This window comes from Mustelus asterias, chromosome 10 (genome assembly GCF_964213995.1).
Source record: "Mustelus asterias chromosome 10, sMusAst1.hap1.1, whole genome shotgun sequence".
Classification (NCBI taxonomy): Eukaryota; Metazoa; Chordata; class Chondrichthyes; order Carcharhiniformes; family Triakidae; genus Mustelus; species Mustelus asterias.
In genome coordinates, this window is record NC_135810.1 from 91,435,267 (window position 1) to 91,458,127 (window position 22,861).

At 40.7% G+C, this 22,861-nt stretch overlaps 1 protein-coding gene across 1 annotated transcript in view; it reads left to right on the forward strand.

Moving 5' to 3' along the window:
• pan3 (poly(A) specific ribonuclease subunit PAN3) overlaps positions 1-22,861 on the forward strand; it is a 157,396-nt gene that overhangs the window by 54,299 nt on the left and 80,236 nt on the right. Inside the window, exon 5 of the mRNA XM_078222194.1 lies at positions 5,182-5,332. Within this exon, the coding sequence (XP_078078320.1) occupies positions 5,182-5,332 (151 nt within the window). The remainder of the gene's footprint in view (positions 1-5,181; positions 5,333-22,861) is intronic.

Genomic DNA, 22,861 nt, shown 5'->3' on the forward strand with positions numbered 1-22,861 from the left:
TGTCGGCACTTAGAATTTTAACTCTAATCATGTGGAAAACAGGGAAAAGAGCATAAATGTCTCAATTCCAGTTCACGAGTGGCATACTGTTGATAAATTACTGGCCATTGACACAGTGTTCCATGAATAAACATCAAAATGAATTGAGTCTCAAAACAATTGGAACCACTATGCTTCAGATTGCAGCACTGAAATCTATAAGCAGTTCTAACACAAACTGCGTAGCAGTCTCCTTTCATGCTGAAAAACTGTTGTTTTCTCCTTCTACTGATACTCTTGTGAAGTGTCCTGATGAGTGTGAGACAAAAAACTTCGACATGTCTCCTTTTTTGACCAATAACGAATTACCTTTCTTTTGTCTGGTACTAGCTCAGTTTATTTTTTAAAGTTAAAAGTTTTAGCTTCTTCCGGTTAAAGTTGACAATTTTCACACTTTGGCTTTTCCATTTATAGTTTGATTCCTGTTTTTCGCCAAATCTAGATTTAAAAAAAAAACTTTAACTTGTATATTTTTGGGGGATGATCTCCCATAGAATCCCTACAGTGCAGCAGGGAGCCATTCGGCCCATTGAGTCTGCACCAACTATCCTGCAGAGCAGCTTACCCAGGCCCACCAACCCCTCTCCTGCCCTATCCCTATAACCCTGTGCATTTACCATGGCTAATCCATCTTAGAACACTGACGGGGCAATTTAGCATGGCCAATCCACCTAACCTGCACATCTTTGGACTGTGGGAGGAAACCGGAGCACCTGGTGGAAACACACACAGTCACCCAAGGCCGGAATCGAACCTGGTGCCCTGGTGCTAACCACTGTGCCATCCTTTGCTAATCTTAAATTAGCAAACTATTTAAAAGACAGATAATGATGAAGCTGCAGGTTGAATTTAAATAATTAATTTAAATAAGTCATGAACTACTAATTGGGCTACTCTGATTAACATGTTTTTATGTTGATAGCTGTTTACTCCACTAATTTAAAGAATTGCTGAAGGTGGTTGCATGAATTTAAGGGATGTCTTATCGAAAGTGTCAATGACCAGTTAATAGTACTTAGCAAGGAATGCAGTTGGTTGGTTTTCCAAATTAGCTGTCTTTCTGCCAATGCTTGCATTGTTGACCTTCTGTTTCCAGCCTTTTGACCCATAAGACATAGGAGCAGAATTAGGCCACTCGGCCCATCGAGTCTGCTCCGCCATTCGATTATGGCTGATTTTTTTTTTTCTCATCCCCATTCTCCTGCCTTTTCCCCATAACCCCTGATCCCCTTATTAATCAAGAACCTATCTATCTCTGTCTTAAAGACACTCAATGACCTGGCCTCCACAGCCTTCTGCGGCAAAGAGTTCCACAGATTCACCACTCTCTCTGGCTGAAGAAATTCCTCCTCATCTCTGTTTTAAAGGATTGATCCTTTAGCCTGAGGTCGTGCCCTCTGGTTCTAGTTTTTCCTACTAGTGGAAACATCCCCTCCATGTCCATTCTATCCAGGCCTCGCAGTATCCTATAAGTTTCAATAAGATCCTCCCCCTCATCCTTCTAAACTCCAACGAGTACAGACCCAGAGTCCTCAACCGTTCCTCATATGACAAGCTCTTCATTCCAGGGATCATTCTTGTGAATTTCCTCTGGACCCTTTCCAAGGCCAGCACACCCTTCCTTAGATACTGGGCCCAAAACTGCTCACAATACTCCAAATGGGGTCTGACCAGAGCCTTATACAGCCTCAGAAGTACATCTCTGCTCTTGTATTCTAGCCCTTTCGACATGAATGCTAACACTGCCTTCCTAACTGCCGACTGAACCTGCACGTTAACCTTGAGAGAATCTTGAACAAGGACTCCCAAGTCCCTTTATGTTTATGATTTCCTAAACATTTTTCCATTTAGAAAATAGTCTATGCCTCCATTCCTCCTTCCAAAGTGCATAACCTCTCACTTTTTTCCACATTGTATTCCATCTGCCACTTCTTTGCACACTCTCCTAACCTGTCCAAGTCCTTCTGCAGCCCCCCTGCTTCCTCAATATTACCTATCCCTCTACATATCTTTGTATCATTTGCAAACTTAGCAACAATGCCTTCAGTTCCTTCCTCTAAATCGTTAATGCATATTGTGAAAAATTGTGGTCCCAGCACTGACCCCTGAGGCACACCACTAGTCACTGGCTGCCATCCTGAGAAAGACTCCTTTATCCCCATTCTCTGCCTTCTGCCAGTCAACCAATCCTCTATCCATGCCAGGATCTTACCCTTAACACCATGGGCACTTAACTTATTTAACAGTCTCCTATGTGGCACCTTGTCAAAGACCTTCTGGAAATCTAAATAAATCACGTCCACTGGCTCTCCTTTATCCTCAAAGAACTCTAAACAGATTTGTCAGACATGACCTCCCCTTGACAAAGCCGTGCTGACTCAGTCCTATTTTATCATGAACTTCCAAGTACTCTGCGATCTCATCTTTAATAATGGACTCTAAAATCTTGCCAATGACCGAAGTCAGGCTAACCTATAATTTACCGTCAATACCATGACCCCCATTCAATTGTTTAGCTACTGCTATTTCAGATTAACCATGCCTTGCTCCTATTTGGTAACCACTACTCATCTTTAAATACAATTGGTACTCCTAAACAAACATTCATGGGAAGTCCGTAGGCTGGAAGAAACTGATCCATGGATTGTATGCTTGACATCCCTGCAGTAGTAGCTGCTTTATTTTGCTTCTAACTCTTCACGTTGGATACTCTGGAGTGCATGATGTTAACAGTGGTGGAAAGGTGTTTTACTCCCCATCCCTGATCTCCTTTAATGAGCATTAACTCACTTCTGCCTGGTGACTGTTGCACGGTATCCATTCATCCGTTGTCGTAGCTTCTGCATGGTCATGCCAATGCACCACGTCTCGGGACATCCTTTCCTGCAGCGTATGAGGTAGACAATGTTGGCCAAGTCACATGAGTATGTACCATGTACCTGGTGGTTGGTGTTCTCGCATGAGATGATGGTATCTGTGTCAATGGCCGGCACGTCTTGCAGAAGTTGCCGTGGCAGGGTTGTGTGGTGTCGTGGTCACTGTTTTCCTGAAGGCTGGATAGTTTGCTGCAAACAGTGGTCTGTTTGAGGTTGAGCGGTTGTTTGAAGGCAAGTAGTGGGGGTGTGGGGATGGCCTTGGAGAGATGTTCTTCGTCATGGATGACATATTGAAGACTCCAAAGAAGACGTCATAGTTTCTCCGCTCCGGGGAAGTACTGGATGGCGAAGGGTGCTCTGTCGGTTATATCCTGCATTTGTCTTCTGAGCTGAGCAGAAACTGATAGCTAAGTTCTGCACGCATGAGGACGGCCTCAACCGGGATCTTCGGTTCATGTCACACTACTTGTAACCCCCACCATACTGCTTGGGTTTGCAAAATCCTGCTAACTGTCTTGGTTTGAGACAATTCACACCTCTTTAACCTGTGATTATCCCTCTCTCCATGCACACTGTTTGTATCTGTAAAAACTTAATTACTTATAAAGACTCGCATTCCAACCATTCCTACATTCCAATCTGTAATTATCTTGGAATTGTGTCTTTGCCTATATATGCCGTGTTTGTGAACCTACCTCCACTCACCTGATGAAGGAGCAGCGCTCCAAGAACTCATGATTCCAAATAGACCTGTTGGACTTTAACCTGGTGTTGTGAAACTTCTTACTGTGCCCACTTCAGTCCCAAAATGAGGTGGCATCTCCACCTCATTTTAGATGGTGTTAGGCCCTCTACCTCTCATCCCACCTCCACACATTCCGTGTGCCATCTCCAAGCCCCCATGCCATCTCCATACCAACTTTATCCCCGTGCTACCAATGGAAATAGGGTTGATAGAGTAAGACCATCTGTTCTCCTTAATATCTTAAACTTCAATCAGATTGACCGTAATTTTCTAAACAGCTATTAATACATCCACTTGTTTGTGTAATTTCTCCATGTAATTTCATCTTGGGTGTCCAGGATTGTTCTGGTAAATCCATACTACACTCTCTCCAAGGCCAATATATCCTTCCTAAGGTGTGGTGCCTCAATTGCTAACAGTACCCCGGATATGGTATACCTGGTGCTTTGTATAGCTGACACATGATTTCTACTGTCTTCTGTTCTAGCTTTCTAGATATAAAAGCTAGCATCCTGTGGAAATTTTGACTATTTTTCCAAATCGGTTCATGACGTTGTAAAGATCTGTCCACCTGTCCACATGTCTCATCTGTAGCATTGTTTCTTAGTTTTGATCATTTATAATGTATCATGTCATATACTTTTTAGGTCTGAATTGGATTTTCCTACATTGAAATTAATTTGCTATAGTTGCTCCAATTCACTTAATCTATCAGTATAGTTTCACTATCTATATGTAATAACAGCTTATAATGCTGTGCCAGTGCTGTCATCAACAAATTTGGATAAGTGGCTTTCTATTCCATTATGTAAATTGTAAATATATATGGTGAATAGTTGAGGCCTTGTGGGAAACCACTCGTCACATCCGGCCAATTAGAGTTTCTGCCCATCATCACTACTCTGCTTCCTGCTACTCTGCCAATTTCCTAACCAGGTCAATAACTTATTTTCAGTTCTGTGAATTTCAGCTTTAGCTAACAGTCTCTTATGAGGTACTTCAGCCAATAACTTTTAGAAATCCATAGACATTCCCCTGTTCTAATCTCCTTGATTCACCTCTTCAAAAAATTTCAATCTGGTTTTTCAGGCATGACCTCGCTTTACATTTCCATGCTGGCTGTCTCTGACTAGCTAAAAAAAATTAAAGTTGCTCAGTCACCTTATCTTGAATTATAGACTAGCAATTTCCTGACAATAGTTGTTAGGCTAATTGGTCTTTGATGCTCTGAATTCCCTCTGTCACCCTTCTTAAATGAGAGAGATGCTTAAACCCTTTACTTTAGTCTATTTATAAACTGTAAGTTCCCAAGTGTTTTAATGTGAACATGTGCAGGAGTGAAAATTTTCATCGATAAATCGATGTTCGAGTGGGCTTGTTCTCATGTTTTGAGTTCCCAGTGTGCGTTTCGTTTCCTCTTGATAAAATTTTCCAAACTGTAAAATGTGAATATTCGATTAAGTGCCATATAATAAACTTTAGTCATTATGTGAATAATTGCTTTGAATATTTTATCACCAGACACCGAATCCAGCTGCAAATGAATTCATCCCTAAAGGTGGATCAACCCCTCGGCTAAGTTCTGTGTCACAATCGACCATGTCAGCCTTTTCACCAGCCTTGTTTTCTCATCCATCCTTGGGCAGTCCATCAGCAGCTGGGTTAGCCCCAGGTAAGTTGATGGTGATTCAGTATGTGCTAGTAAAAGCACTTGTGTATTTCGTCTTTTGTTGCAGGAATGGGCATTAATGAAAGCAAGCTGCTTGTTTTAATACCACTTATAAACTATTCTAAAGAATAAAGAGTGGAAGAAATTATTTGAGGTGAAAGTTGTCGGTCCATTAACGCATTGAAGGGGAAAATGTTGCTGAAAAATGTTAGTTCTTGAAGATATGAAGAACTTGGTTTGACTAGTGTGAAAACAACTTGTGAATTACACCTTTTAAATTGTTCAGATAAAAAAAACCCCACATAAAGAGCTTAACTTGAAGTGTTGCAAGACCCAGCTACTATTTAATCTTGCATTTACCTTTACCTGGGATAAGCATTTAAGGCTGGAAAAGATGTTGATTTCTGCTCTGTCCTGAAGTGGTTGGCCAAAATAGGATTTATCAAAACCTTAGCGTGCAGTTTTCCATTTGCGGATCCCATTATGTTTACAAAACAACTTCTCCGTCATATAAATGGGCCGCTGTCCCACTGTCCTATTCTCAGCTTTTTCCTCTGGTGCAGGGTGGGATGGGTGAGCAGGAATGGGCGTTGTGCATGGAGGTGGGTTAGGTTCTTCCTATCTCTGTGGGACTTTTGTGAATATTTGAAAATAAATCAAATTTGTTTGTGAAGTTGTGTGCTGTTAAATAGGTCACTGATATGCAAGGCTTATCCATAAACAGTAGCAGCTTTGGTAAGGTAACAGTTGGTAACTGACACCTATAGAATTATCCCAGCAAAGAATCCGTGCCTTGAGTTTTAAAATTCTCATGCTTGGGTTCAAATATATTCATTGTCTTGCCCCTTCCTGTTTCTGTAACTCCTGCAACTCTCCAAGGACACACAAGATTCTGATGATCAAAAATCTATTGATGAAAAATCTGCCATACTCATCCTTGAATTTCGACAATTACTCAGCTTCTGCTGCTTTCTGGGTAAGAAAATTCCAAAATCGAATGAGCCCTGGGGGCACAGTATAAAAATAAGTCGTCTCCCACTCATCTCCATCATAAGTGGGAGACGACTTATTTTTATACTGTGCCCCCAGGTTCTCGACTCCCTCACAAGGCGAAACATCCTCCCAATATTTACTCTGTCATTTCCCCTCAGAATCATGTATGTTTCTATAAGATCGTATCTCAATCTTCTTAACTCCAGTGAGTATAGGCCCACCTGCTCAACTTTTCATTACAAAACAACCCCAAAATCCCAGGAAACATCTGAGGTAACCTTCTCTGAACTGCTTCCAATTGAGTTCTATCCCTTAGGTAAGAAAACCAAAACTGTTTATGGTACACAAGATGCAGTCTCACTAAGGCGCTGTACAACTGTACTTCCTTATTTTTATACTCAATTCCTCTTGTAATAAAGGCCAACATTACATTTGTCTTCCCAATCACTTGCTACATGTTCGTTTTTTTGTGATTCATGTACTAGGATACTCACTCCACTGCACCACAGATTTCTGTGGTTGCCCTTCATTTAAATATTTTGTTTTCTATTCTTCCGACCAAAGTGGACAAGCTCACATTTTCCCACATTATACTCCATCTGCCAAACTTTGGCCCACTTAACCTAACTATATCCCTTTCCAGACTTGTGTCATCTTCTCAATTTGCTTTCTTGTCTATCTGTGCCATTAGTAAATATAGCTAAAATACACCCAATCCTTTTGTCCAGTCATTAATTTAGATTGTGAATAGGTAAAGCCCCAGTACTGATCCCTGTGGCACTCTTCTAGTTACAGTCTACCAACCTTAAAATGATCCATTTATCTTGACTCTTTGCTTCCTGTTAGCTAACCAACCTTCTATCAATGACAGTCTGTTACCCCCAACATCATGAGCTTTTATCTCGTGTAATAATCTTTTATGTGACACCTTATCAAATGCCTTTTGGAAATCCAAATAGCCCACATCTGCTGGTTCCCCATTATCTACCCTTCTTATTACTTCATCAAGAGCACTGATAAATTTGTGAAACACAGTTTCTCTTTCACAAAACCATTTTGGTGCTGTTTGATTGTGTTACGGTTTTCTAAATGTCCTGCCATTACCTCCTGAATAATGGATTGAGTGTTGTCTTGGATATTAGACTTACTGACCTATACTCTTCTGGCTTCTGTCTCCCTCCTTTCTTGGACAGAGGTGTTGTATTTGTGGTTTTCCAATTCGTTGGGTTCTTTCCAGAACCTAGGGAATTTTGTAAGATTACAATCAATGCTTCCACTCTCTGTAGCCACTTTTAAAAACCCTAGGATGCAGATCATCTTTCCTTCTTGTAAAATAATGAAACCTTCCTCTTTGACCAAGCTTTTGGTCGCCTGTCCTAATGTTTCCTCCTTTGGCTTCGTGTCAGATTTTTATTTGATTGTGCTCCGGTGAGATGTCTTTAAATGCTTTACTACTTTAAAGGTGTTTTATGATCACAATTTGATGTTCGTGGGAGAATTCAGAAAAATTAGGGGGGATAGAAATAACAGTACTTTAGTGGAATGAGAAAGGAGAAATTCTGACACATCCTGTATATTTTGATTGAAAACCGTTGACTATCTTAAGACCTGAAAGAAACTGGAAAGTTCACAATATTTCTGCTTGAGTCAGCATTAAAACTCAGAGTCTACTCTCTGCTTAATAGCATCGGGCAAGTAACTGGACTTGCAATTATGACCTTTGAGTTTTTTCTAGATGGGTGGCTAGATGGGTGGAGAACTGGCTTGGCCATAGGAGACAGAGGGTAGTGGTCGAAGGGTCTTTTTCCGGCTGGAGGTTTGTGACCAGTGGTGTTCCGCAGGGCTCTGTACTGGGACCTCTGCTATTTGTGATATATATAAATGATTTGGAAGAAGGTGTAACTGGTGTAATCAGCAAGTTTGCGGATGACACAAAGATGGCTGGAATTGCGGATAGCGAAGAGCATTGTCGGGCAATACAGCAGGATATAGATAGGCTGGAAAATTGGGCGGAGAGGTGGCAGATGGAGTTTAATCCGGATAAATGCGAAGTGATGCATTTTGGAAGAAATAATGTAGGGAGGAGTTATACAATAAATGGCAGAGTCATCAGGAGTATAGAAACACAGAGGGACCTAGGTGTGCAAGTCCACAAATCCTTGAAGGTGGCAACACAGGTGGAGAAGGTGGTGAAGAAGGCATATGGTATGCTTGCCTTTATAGGGCGGGGTATAGAGTATAAAAGCTGGAGTCTGATGATGCAGCTGTATAGAACGCTGGTTAGGCCACATTTGGAGTACTGCGTCCAGTTCTGGTCGCCACACTACCAGAAGGACGTGGAGGCATTGGAGAGAATGCAGAGAAGGTTTACCAGGATGTTGCCTGGTATGGAGGGTCTTAGCTATGAGGAGAGATTGGGTAGACTGGGGTTGTTCTCCTTGGAAAGACGGAGAATGAGGGGAGATTTAATAGAGGTATACAAGATTATGAAGGGTATAGATAGGGTGAACAGTGGGAAGCTTTTTCACAGGTCGGAGGTGACGATCACGAGGGGTCACGGGCTCAAGCTGAGAGGGGCGAAGTATAACTCAGACATCAGAGGGACGTTTTTTACACAGAGGGTGGTGGGGGCCTGGAATGCGCTGCCAAGTAGGGTGGTGGAGGCAGGCACGCTGACATCGTTTAAGACTTACCTGGATAGTCACATGAGCAGCCTGGGAATGGAGGGATACAAACGATTGGTCTAGTTGGACCAAGGAGCGGCACAGGCTTGGAGGGCCGAAGGGCCTGTTTCCTGTGCTGTACTGTTCTTTGTTCTTTGTTCTAATTGGGAGGCCATATGTGTAGCTTCCCACAAGATGCACTTTTATTGCAAAGATTTATCTTTCTTTTGAACAGAAGAGACTCAAATTTAGGTTGCTAAGTTTATAAAAGTACATTCAATTGTATTCCTGTTTAACGCGTATGCAATTTGAGCATGACTGAGAAGATATGTCTTTATTCCAAACTGTGCCTACAGTCTAAACTGCTGGTATTAAGTGTCAAAAGGTGGTATTTCCAGTGGGGACTTTCTGCTTCAGCACAAGGGAAGTGGGAAACATTCCATATTTGGTGTTCTGTTTCTTGTCATTTTTCCCATTCTTCTGAAGGAGTTAACTTCTTTCTAGGGTGTGGTTCATCTCAAGTCTCACTATGTTACGGGTATATGAGTGTGAAGCTTGACTTTGTATTGACAGTCCATCTGATCAAGGGTGAATCAATAATTAGAAGCTGGAACTGAAGCCTATTTGTTGCATCCTTTTTGTAATTGTGGCTGAATCCAATAACTCTACATAGACTGCGGACTGAATCTGGGTTCTTCTTGGATTGTCTGGCTTAGGTGCACGCTGGGCATTTGATAGCCATCCTCCAAATTGATTTACTCTTCATGTACACAGGATTCAGACTTGGAAAGTAACTTGGATCAGAGCTAAAGTCCAAATTAACCTGGTCTTCTCCAGTTATTTGGTTTATACTTAGACCTTCATATCATAAACATTGACAAATATTGAGTGTTGGTTTTATATGTTGTGGAATTTTTGGGATGAAGTATATGAGCACGGTTTATTTGAAATTAGAATTTTTGATTTGTTACTGAATAGTATATATTTCTTCACTTGCACGATTTAAATGAGTCGATTGAGCTTTCTTTGTCTTGGTTCGATCTTCACTTTGATTAACCTCCCTTAGATGATGATACCTAGACTCAAAATCTCTCATGACTTTTGTGGATGCTTCCTAGTCATACTGCCAGTGATATAATAGCAGTTTTAGGAGAGGATTTGTTTACTTCTTGGAAGTTCTCAGGGCATGCTTCCTCCAGAAGGTTTTCTTATCTATCTTCTACATATTCTTAGCATTTTGAAGTAATCTTCATTATATTCTTTGTCAAATAGACAAATCCATAGCTAAACAGAAAACAACTAAAATTAAAGTACAAAAAATTTTGTATTTTGATTTCAGGCTATTTCTTGCTACTTTGTTGGATTCAGGACATATTGCTGTAGAATTACTCATCTATTATTTTCTGAAACAAATTGGACATCTCAGCAAACTAACTTTGTTTTTAAAAAAAATCGCTATTGCCTCTTTTTAACCACCACTTTAAGCAGTATTTGACAGTTACCTGAACTATGTATTTTCCCACACTTTAAATATACTGACCAGTAAATATTCTGCAGCAGGTAACTTTTGTATGCTCTACATTTTAGTATCCAGTAACTGTATAGATCTTTGGTCTATATTCCTTACCATTTTTAACAAAAATTCTTCAGCCTTGACACTTCAAATTGACTCAGCATCTAAAATGGGGAGCAATGATTTCCGCTATCTTTTGTGTAGAAAACACTTGTCACGGCCATCATGTATGTTTTTTGTCTTGCATTCAAACAGCTGGCTAGTACCACAGTTAGACTCTGTAATTAATCCAGTACCAGACCTCTGTGCCAAGTTCTTATGGTATTGAAGACTTGTGTTACAAAAGGAAGCAGCAGCAGGCTGATGAGCTTTAACTACCAGCTGCTTTTCTGTTTGGACCTGGTAAAGTACAATGAGCTTTCTGACGAAGCAGATTTAAAGAGTATTAAAAAGTGTTTGGCATCAATAAATACTTAAGTTATTGGTAATCTTAATTGTCAACATAGATCTGTAAGGGGCAGGTCATACTCTAGTAAGCTTAGTTCTTCCAGAATATTACTGTGATAGAGACAAAGGGAATGCAGTGGATGTGGTAAATCTGATAAAAATATAACATACGCACTCAAAATCAAATATGGCATTTCTTTGGGTAGAGCTAGGATTTAACCAGGGGTTGAAGAAGTCACGTAGTAATCTAGAAAATTATCTTGAATACACTCCATCAATTTGTCTTCCACTTTATTAATGCATATTTGGTTTTCCTACCGCAAATGAAGATTAATGCTTCTTGTGATTACTGCTATACGTACTTCTAATTTCCTGGTTTACATATTGCCATACAGAACTATTACTATTGAGGCTTAGAGTCAAGGAAGCAAGTAGGTAATAATTTTAGATCTAATATTGTGCAATGAAGTAGGATAAATTAATGACCTCTTATTAAAGGAACCTCTGGGGAAGAATGATCATAATATGATAGAATTTTGTATTGATGCTGAGAATGATTTTGTTAATTCCAAATCGAGGACCTGAAATTTGAGCAAAGGAAACTACATAGGTTAGAGGGATAAATTGGTTAAAGTGGATCAGGAAACTGGATTAAAAGGTAATGGTAAACATTTAAATAATTAATTCATATTTTGCAACAATGTACATTCCTAATAAACAACCCTACATGCAAACTAGTCAAACAATGGCCAACAAAATAAGTTTAAAAATAATATTAGATTAAAGGAAGAGGCATATAATGTTGACAAAATATTGTAAGCCTAAGCATTTTAAAATTCAGCAAAGAATGACAAAGAAATTGATAAAGGGAAAATATAATGAGAGTAAACTAGCAAAGGACATAAAAGCAGATTGTCAAATTTTCTATAGGTCTGTTAAAAAGAAGAAATTAGCACGAGGTGGAGATAGGAAATATTGTAATGGAATTAAGGAAAAAGCAGAAACATTAAGTACTTTGTATCTGTCTTCACTGCAGAAGACACCAAAACATTCTGGTAGAGGTGTGGAAGCAAGAATCCTGTAAAATTGTGGAACTTAGTTGGTATCACTATGAAATAGTGCTGGAGAAATTGAGACTAAAAGTGGACAAATCCCTGGGACCTGATGACCTGCAACCTAGTGTTTTAAAATAGTTGGCTATAGAGATAATAGACACATTGGTTTTGATATTCCAGAATTCCCTTCATTCTGGAATGTTCCCCCTCTACTGAAAAGTAGCAAAAGCAACTCTGTTGTTCAAGAAAGGAGGGATCAATAATCAGGGGATCTATAGGCCAGCTAGCCTGACAACTTTAGCAGCCTTCTGTCTTGTGAGAAGCTGGTTTGTGCCTTGGTGTTCAATTCTGTGTTAAACATTGCCTGGTGTTGTTCAGGATCCCCATTCTGGCATGACGGGTTCTGTTGCATTTGCTGTAGGTGCAGACAATGGACTGAGGAGTGCAGGGTTCGCTGACCATTGTATTCTCTGGGCCCTCTTCTCGGCCAGCTGAGCTTTCCATTTCTCCTCACCCATTCCAATTCCTCCGAACAGTCAGCTTTCAGAGGTAATGACAGTCAGCGACTGTCACCAGTTGCCTGTGTCAATATCTCGCTTACAAGTATCCTTGTAGTGGAGATATGGCTGTGCAGTTGGTGATCAGTTCATGTACAGAAGGTGCTTGGATATTTGACTATCATCCATCTAGAACAACTAAGCCAACGCAGATGTCATTGGCTTAGCTGTATGCTGATAGAATAAGCACACTCCAGGACCTCTGACTTAGTGACCTTGTCCTGCCAAAAGATGCCAAGGATATACCTGAGACAGTGAAGGTGCAAACTGCTCAGCTTTTTTGCCTGGCTAGCATATGTTGTGATGTGGAGATGCCGGCGTTGGACTGGGGTAAACACAGTAAGAAGTCTAACAACACCAGGTTAAAGTCCAACAGGTTTATTTGGTGGCAAAAGCCACTAGCTTTCGGAACAGGCTGTTTTTTCTGTAGCATATGTTGGCCAGGTCTCACTACCAAAGAGGAGTGCACTGTAGACTTGCAGTTTTGGGTTGCTGCTTTACACTTGCTGAAATTGGACATAATCAGCTCAGCTTTTACTATGCACAGCGTTGATTTCAGCATTAAACGACAAATTGCTGGTGATTGTGAAGCCTAAATATGTGAAGCCAGCAATACACTCTGGTGTCACTTAGTCAGTGCTGATTGATGGCAATATGGCAACCTTTTGTGCCATGACATTTGTCTTCCTGATGTAGATGATCAAAGCAAACTCTTTGCAGGCATGAGATTCTGTTGCATTTGCTGCAGATGCAGACATTGGGCTGAGAAGGTGTAAGGTTCACTGGCCGTTGTATTCTCTATGCCCTCTTCTCGGGCAGTTGAGCTTTCCATTTCTCTTCTCCCCTTCCAATTCCTTCCAAACTATCAGCTTTCAGAGGTAATGACAGGCAGCGACTGTCTACAGTTGCCTGTGTCAGTCCACTTGGGGCCAGAGGTGCTGCTCAATATGGTTTGGTAAGACCACACCTGGAATACTGTGAACAGTTTTGGTCTCCATATTTAAGAAAGATTGTATTGGAGGCAGAACCCAATGGTTCACGAGATTGATCCCTAGGATGAGAAGGTTGCCCTATGATGAGAGACTGAGTAAATTGGGCCTAGATCATTTGGAGTTTAGAAGAATAAAATGATCTCATTGAAACACACAAGATTCTGATGAGGCTCAACAGGATCAACTCCAGGACACAGTCTCAAGATAAGAGAAGGGGGGGAGGGGGATGATCATTTGAGGAGAAATGTCTTCATTCAAATGGTTGTGAATCTTTGGAATCCTCAACCCAAAAAGGTTGTGGATATATCATTGTTGAATATATTTAAGGCTGTGATAAACAGATTTTTGAGGTCTGAAGGATCAAGGGATATGGGGAGTGGGCAGGAAAGTAGAGTTGAAGCCAAAGATCAGCCACGATTATATTGAATTGCGGAGGAGAGCTGACGGGTGACATGGTGTATTGCTGCTCCTTTTTCTTGCATTCATATCTTCTTGTGTCCTTGTACATATATCACAATTAACTGCAAGTAATTTGGAAAGAAATGGTATGTTAGAACCTTGCTGATGTTGCACCTGGTGTACTGTGTACAGTTTTATTCTCCTCGCAGAAGGAAGGTATACTTGCCTTGGTGGGAGTGCAATTTCGGTTTACTTGACTGAATAATTGCAATGAGGAGGTTGTCTTATTAGGAGAAATTGAGTCAGTTAGGTCTATATTCCCAGGAATTTGGAAGAATGAGGTTTGTTGTCTTTGAAATAAAATTCTAAGAGGGCTTGACGGGATGGATGCTGGACTGGAGAGTCTAGAGCGAGGGGTCACCATCTCAAAATAAAGGTTGTTCATTTGGGACTCAGATGTGGAGACATATCTTCACTTCATGTGTTGTGAACCTTTGAAAATCTGTAGCCCAGAGGGCTCAGTTTTTGAGTATATTCAAGTCAAAGATTGTTTAACTTTGGGTATTAAGGGATATGGGGATAGTGCAGGAAGGTGAAGCTGAAGTAGATGACCAACCATGATCTTATCGTCGGTACAGGCTTGAAATGACAAACGGTCTACTTCAGTTCCTATTTCTAACATTAAAAGACTTCTGGTGATGTTGTTAAATATAAATTGGCCTTGTAGTTAGAGTGGTGACTTGAGGTATCAAATGGAGATTAGGAGCAAATAAATATATCATGCATTAACATACTAGAACCTTGTCCTCCTAAATGTATGTACAGTAGATCATGACACAAGTCGACCTTTGAAGCCTCCCCAAAATCATTTCAAAAACAGGTTGACATGTATGCCGAATATTAAATGTGAACTGCTGGTGTGAATGATCGCCATTTTGAAATTTGAAAAAAATAACACCAGTAATTCAGATTGAATTAATATGACATGGTTTATTAAATGGGTTAATTGTGCAAAGACACCTTTAACTGCAATCGAAGTGTTTTAAAATGATTAAATTCATTAAGGAAGCTCGTTAATGCTTCATTGGCTTTTCTAAACTACTATTTTAGCTGTTTGCATACCATAAAAAGAGATTTTAAAATGGTTATTCTAGTCAAATGAATTCCCCATAATGATTTCAGATGATATGTGCTTAGCAAATGTCTGAACAGACCGTGTGGCTATTTGTCCCATGGCCTATAATGTCTTAGCTATTAGCTTCTGCATGATTAATTATCTATCTTGATGAGATAGTAAATTGATAGTTTAAAAAAAAACACCTTTCCATATAACTAACATCCTAGGCTACTATTACACAAATATTAAACATGCTTACCGCTCAATCGCCCACACACACTTTGGCAAATCAGACCACAAAGGTGTGCTCCTGCTTCTGGCTTGCAAACATAAACTGAAGTGGAAGAACCCATCAAAGAAAGTTGTGCAATGTTGGTCTGAGGAATCGGATGATCTCCTACGGGACTGCTTAGAATCAGTGGACTGGTCAGTATTTAAAAACTCTGCGACCAGCTTGAACGAGTACGCCACGACAGTAACTGACTTCATTTGTAAGTGTGTAGAAGACTGTGTGCCAAAGAAGCAAATCTGTCTGTTCCCCAACTGGAAACCATGGTTGATCAGGGATATCTACTGCTTGCTAAAGTCCAGGTCTGAGGCATTTAAGTCAGGTGACACTGACCTATACAAGAAAGCCAGATATGATCTAAAGAGATCCATCAAAGATGCCAAAAGACAGTACTGGACCAAGCTGGGGTCCCTGGCTAGCCACACGACCCCCACCGACTATGGCAATGTCTGCAAGACACAACAATCTACAAGATGAAGGCATGTAAAATCGCCGGCTCCAACACACCCCTCCCTGATGAGCTCAATGCATTCTACACACGCTTTTTGAGCAAGCGGTCAGCGAGAGCATGCCCTCCACCCTGGAAGCCTCAGATGAACCTGTATCTGAGGTCACCATTGCAGATGTCAGAGCAGCTTTCTCGAAGGTCAACTCACGGAAAATGACGGGCCCGGATGGGGTACCCAGAGGAGCACTCAGATCCTGCGCGGATCAGCTGGCGGGGGTATCCAAAGATATCTTCAACCTCTGTTTACAACAATCTGAGATCTCTTTCTGCTTCAAGAAGATGGTCATCGTACCAGTACCAAAGAAAAGCCAAGCAGCGTGTCTTAATGACTATTGTCCGGTGGCTCTGACACCCATCATTATGAAGTGCTTCGAAAGTTAGTCATGGCATGAATCAATTCCAGCCTCCCGGACTGCCTGGATCCACTAGAGTTTGCCTACTGCCGCAACAAGTCCACAGCAGACGCCATCTCCCTGGCCCTGCACTCAACCCTGGAACACCTAGATAACAAAGGCACCCATTTCAGATTCCTATTTATTGACTACAACTTAGCCTTCAACACCATTATTCCTACGAAACTCACCTCCAAACTCCATGACCTGGGCCTCAGCTCCTCCCTCTGCGACTGGATCCTGAACTTCCTAACCCACAGACCACAATCAGTAAGGATAGGCAACAACACCTCCTCCACAATCATCCTCAACACCAGTGCCCCACAAGGCTGTATTCTCAGCCCCATCTATACTCCTTATACACCTATGACTGTGAGGCCAAATTCCCCTCCAACTCAATTTTCAAGTTTGCTGACGACACCACCGTAGTGGGTCGGATCTCAAACAATGACAAGACAGAGTACATGAATGCAATAGAGAATCTGGTGAACTGGTGCGATGACAATAATCTCTCCCTCAGTGTCAGTGAAACGAAGGAGATTATCATCGACTTCAGGAAGCATAGTGGAAAACATGCCCCTGTCTACATCAACAGGGACGAAGTAGAAATGGTTGACAGCTTCAAGTTTTTATGTGTACAGATCACCAACAACCTGCCCTGGCGCCCCCCCCCCCCCCCCCCTCAGAAGACTAAGGAAATTTTGATGTCCGCTACAACTCCCACCAACCTTTACAGATGCACCATAGAAAGCATTCTTTCTGGCTGTATCACAGCTTGGTATGGCTCCTGCTCTGCCCAAGACCGCAAGAAACTACAAAAGGTCGTGAATGTAGCCCAATCTATCATGCAAACCAGCCTCCAATCCATTGACTCTGTCTACACTTCCCGCTGCCTCAGCAAAGCAGCCAGCATAATTAACGACCCCACACACCCTGGACATTCTCTCTTCCACCTTCTTCCATTAGGATAAAGATACAAAAATCTGAAGTCATGAACCAACCAACTTAAGAACAGCTTCTTCCCTGCTGCTGTCAGACTTTTGAATGGACCTACCTTGCATTAATTTGATCTTTCTCTACATCCTAGCTATGAATGTAACACTACATTCTGCACTCGCTCATTTCCTTCTCAATGACCGGTATGCTTTGTCTGTATAGCGCGCAAGAAACCATATTTTTCACTGTATGGTAATACATGTGGCAATAACAAATCAAATCAAAACTATTGTCCTGGCAGACTTTGTCTCCTTTTGAGAGGTAATCTGATAGAACTGCAAATGTGAGGTCCAGTATAATATCAATAAATGTTTTGAATTAGTTCTTGACATTAGCAGATGTGAAATTCGATAAAAGGATGTATTGAATAATCTGAATTGTAATTCATATTGGAATTTTACAGAAACTGATCAACTTGCAATACCAGGCATCAGGTGACTTGTGGCAGCCATATTAAGTCAATGTCTTTCTTTTTTAAAAGTCCCTTTTAAACAGTCCAATATATGTTAGATCAGCTGATAAAATTACAGATTACAATCATTCATGCACAAATCACATCGTGACACATAAACAAATGTAGTTAAAATGAATGTGAAATGCCATTTGGGCAATAAGAACAAAGAATGAAAATTATCCTAAACAATAATAATCTCAGTGGTTTGAATGAACAGTGAGATACAGTCTGATACACCATTTTTTTCATGAATGTTTTATTTTTTTATTTTTTGAATGTTTTGATAGGGTTGCACTATAGGCCCCCAAATAGTTGGCGGGAAATTGAGGAGCAAATATGTAAGGAGATTACAGATAGCTCCAAGAAAAATAGGGTGGTAATAGTAGGGGATTTTAACTTTTCCAACATTGACTGGGCCAAACATAGTATTAGAGGCTTGGATGGAGAGAAATTTGAGTGCATTCAGGTGGAATTTCTCATTCAGTATGTGGATGGCCCAACTGGAGAGGGGGCAAAACTTGACTTCCTCTTGGGAAATAAGGAAGGGCAGGTGTCAGAAGTATTGGTGACCATAATTCCATTTGTTTTAAGATAGCTATAGAGAATGATAGGTCTGGCCCAAAAGTTAAAATTCTAAGTTGGGGCAAGGCCAATTTTGATGGGATCAGATAGGAACTTTCAACATTTAATTGGGGGAGTCTGTGGGAAAGCAAAAGGATATCTGGTAAGTGGGAGGCTTTCAAAAGTGTGTTAACCAGAGTTCAGTGTAAGCACATTCCTCTTAGAGTGAAGGGCAAGGCTGGTAGAAGTAGATAACCCTGGATGGCTTGGGATGTTGAGGCCCTGGTCAAGAAGAAGAAGGAAGCACATGACGTGCATAGGCAGCTGGGATCAAGTGAATCCCTTGAAGAGTATAGAGGGTGTAGGAGTAGAGTTAAGAGAGGAATCAGGAGGGCAAAAAGGGGACACGAGATTGTTTTGGCAGATAAGGAAAAGGAGAATCCAAAGAACTTCTACAAATAAAGGGCAAAAGACTAACCTGGGAGAGAGTAGGACCTCTTAAGTATCAACAAGGTCATCTATGTGCGGATCCACAAAAGATTGGTGAGATCTTAAATGAATGTTTCTCATCAGGATTCACTGTTGAGAAAAGCATGGATGTTAGGGAACTTGGGGAAATAAATAGTGATGTCTTGAGGAGTGTACAAATAACAGAGAAGGAGACGCTGGAAGTCTTAAAGCGCATCAAGGTAGATAAATCCCCAGACCTGATGAAGTGTATCCCAGGATACTGGGAGGCTAGGGAGGAAATTGGGGGTTCCCTAGCAGAGATATTTGAATCATCGATAGTCACAGGTGAGGTGCCTGAAGATTGGAGGGTGGCAAATGTTGTGCCTTTGTTTAAGAGGGGCTGCAAGGAAAAGCCTGGGAACTACAGGCCAGTGAGCCTCACTGTCGTGGATAAGATGTTAGAAGGTATTTTGAGAGACAGGATCTACAGGCCTTAAGAGAGGCAAGGACTGATTAGGGACAGTCAGCATGGCTTTGTGAGTGGAAAATCATGTCTCACAAATTTGATTGCGTTATAAGAAGGTGGATGAGGGCAGTGCAGTTGATATTGTCTACATGGACTTTAGCAAGGCCTTTGACAAGGTACCAAATGGTAGGTTGTTGCATAAAGTTAAATCTCACGGGATCCAGAGTGAGGTAGCCAAACGGATACAAAATTGGCTTGATGACAGAAGACAGGGTGGTTGCAGAAGGTTGCTTTTCAAACTGGAGACCTGTGACCAATGGTGTGCCTCAGGGATCGGTGCTGGGTCCACTGTTATTTGTTATTTATATTAATGATTTGGAGGAGAATTTAGGAGGTATGGTTAGTAAGTTTGCAGATGACACCAAGATTGGTGGCATAGTGGACAGTGAAGAAAGTTATCTAGGATTGCAACGGGATCTTGATCCCGTGGCCAGTGGGCTGACGAATGGCAGATGGAGTTTAATTTAGATAAATGCGGGGTGATGCATTTTGGCAGATCGAACCAGGGCAGGACTTATTCAGTTAATGGTAGGGTGTTCGGGAGAGTTATAGAACGAAGGGGTACAGGTTCATAGCTCCTTGAAAGTGGAGTCAGAGGTGGACAGAGTGGTGAGGAAGGCATTCGGCATGCTTGGTTTCATTGGTCAGAATATTGAATACAGGAGTTAGGATGTCTTGTTGAAGTTGTGCAAGACATTGGTAAGGCCACACTTGGAATACCGTGTACAATTCTGGTCACCCTATTATAGAAAGGATATTATTAAACTAGAAAGAGTGCAGAAAAGATTTACTAGGATGCTACCAGGACTTGATGGTTTGAGTTATAAGGAGAAGCTGTATAGACTGGGACTTTTTTTCTCTGGAGCGTAGGAGGCTTCGGGGTGATTTTATAGAGGTCTATAAAATAATGAGGGGCATAGATCAGCTAGATAGTCAATACCTTTTCCCAAAGTTAGGGGAGTCTAAAACAAGAGGGCATAGGTTTAACGTGAGAGGGGAGAGATACAAAAGTGTGCAGAGGGGCAATTTTTTCACAGAGGGTAGAGAGTGTCTGGAACAAGGTGCCAGAGGTGGTAGTAGAGGCGGGTACAATTTTGTCTTCTAAAAAACGTTTAGACAGTTATATGGGTACGATGGGTATAGAGGGATATGGGCCAAACACGGGCAATTGGGACTAGCTTAGGGGTTAAGAAAACAGGGCGGCATGGACAAGTTGGGCTGAAGGGCCTGTTTCCATGCTGTAAACCTCTATGACCAATACTTTTCTAGTACTGGAATTTCTAAATCGTTCACACTTAACATATGAAAGCTTCAAACAGATAGCCAAACTTATTGTCACAAGACAAAAGAATTACTAAACCATGGACCCTCCAGTGTACAAAAATAGTAATTTATTTGACCAGCAGCTTCCAATTTTCCACAAGGCACACATCCTAAAAGCACCAGATAGACTTGGAACTCTATTTTTAACTGAATTGGCTGATTTACAACCTACATCATGATAAACAGCATCATCTGTGAAGGAAAGTATGAAAACTCAATTTGAGCCTCCTGTCAATAGCACTAAATTTAAAATTATTTTATAGGGTAGTAATTGGGACAAGAGTATCAGTATTAAGTTTTTTTTCTAGCTCCATAAAGAAAACCTGCACTAATTCTGGAGCCTAGGTCTCACCAGAGGAGGGAGTCTCAACTGCTAGGGTTTGACACTGAATGGAGAGCATGCACAGTGCAATACTAAATTTTGTTTGCTGAAGAATGTCCATTGGATTCACTGGGCTGTCTAAATCTATCTAATAAATTTAAATGTTTAGAGAGCAGGGATTCTCCTCTTAGCACTTTCTAAACAATTAAAACTTTTAATTCGTGATAGAGAGCTAGCATATATGTATGTATTCAATGTGTTGAGTTCTCTTCTGGCCAATTTTGGTTCCAACATGCAATGGAGCCAAGCAGAATCAGCACAGTACTTTCTAGCTGGAACTTGAATTGAAGGTGCTGACCTCAACTTCACTGTAAATGCATTCTTAGTAAAGATGATTATTCTGAATGAATGCTTGATATCATGTAATAATTCAATCAACCTGACTCAGATGGCAGAATGTAATGCAGAGCTCTGAAATAAACTTTTCTGTTGAACATTGTGGTATTCCTTTGTAAGTGGTGGTTTGAATGAATCCTGTAACTGTGTATATCTGCCATAATGAAGCATTTTCCTACATCCATTATACTCGGGCAGAAGGTTGTTATTTGTAATATACCAAAACTACTTGTTTCTGCAACTTTGAGGAGGGTGCAGTTAGATTTTCAATGAGCCTATTCCAAAATAAACAAATGCATATAATTCTCTGTTTCAGTTGGCTGCAAGGAGCAGAGTTTCTGTTGCAAATATAGCATCACAGTTGTGAAATTTCTCAACTTGTTTGTACATTTTTCCACTTGTTAACTCACAGGAACATTTGGGTTTCTAATTTATTACTTTTGTGGTGATTTTGAAATTACAATTGGAGATTTATCCCTGTTTCTGCTTTGTAAAGCAGTGGAAGACCATCCCACAAATCTTCTCATTCCTACAATTCTTAAACTAAAATTTGGTGAATATGCTGCAATATCACTTTGATATATCAATATATATTATTATGTAATTATATAAAATATGCATTGTATTGTGTTAACCATTCAGGCCTTAAATGGTGGCTGCAATTATTTTTCATCTTTTTTTTAGATCAATTTAAAGGAATTAGTGACTGAATTTAGGTTGGTTGCCTAGCTTTAAGACTTGACTGGTTAGTGTCGTATACAATGTTGAGCTGCTAAACATATATGATGCTGCATTTAAAAACTAACTTTATTTCTAAAATCAACATTTGCTGTTGTTCGCTTTAAATTAATCTCCTGGACATTTCTGTGAGCACTGCATGAAACAATCCACCAGGCTATTTATAAATTTTCCTTTTAACATTTTCATTCACTATTGTAAAAGTATGGGTGATGGAAGAAAAAGCTGTTTGACCTCAGAGGTGGTTGGGGGAGGGACATCACATGATGAAATCTCCAAGGATACATCCAACCAGAGTTGGCAACCCTACACCAGAGTTGTACCTCCTGAGACTAATGGAAGTAGAATGTAGCCAGTGACGTCCCAGTGGCATTAATTCCATGAATAAAAGCAATACTGCCCTTAATTTTAGCTAAAGGTGATTTAGCCGATTTACAAAAAGCAGATGGATTAAGTTTAATTTTTGTTTGTGTGGATTTGTGAGACAGATGGGACTCCCAGAGCTATGTGTGGAAAAATCTGTTTTGTTGAATCGAGAGCACTAACTTCCTGTTTCTATTGTTAATCAGGTTTCTAAATGGCCACTGTTTCCTGCCTTATGGTGTAAAGCCACAGAAAACAGCTACATTTATAGCACACACAATAAGGACAAAAGGCACAACATAATGCATCACATAAATAAGAGTTTCAAGTTTATTTGTTTCCAGCATTTGGGAGCATGGAATTATAAGGTATGAAACTGCAAACCATGATTTATTTGGTACACAATAATTCAGATCAGATGTACAATTGTGTTTTTGGGTAGAGGGTACTTATCTTTCAAAAGCAGCAAAAACTTGTA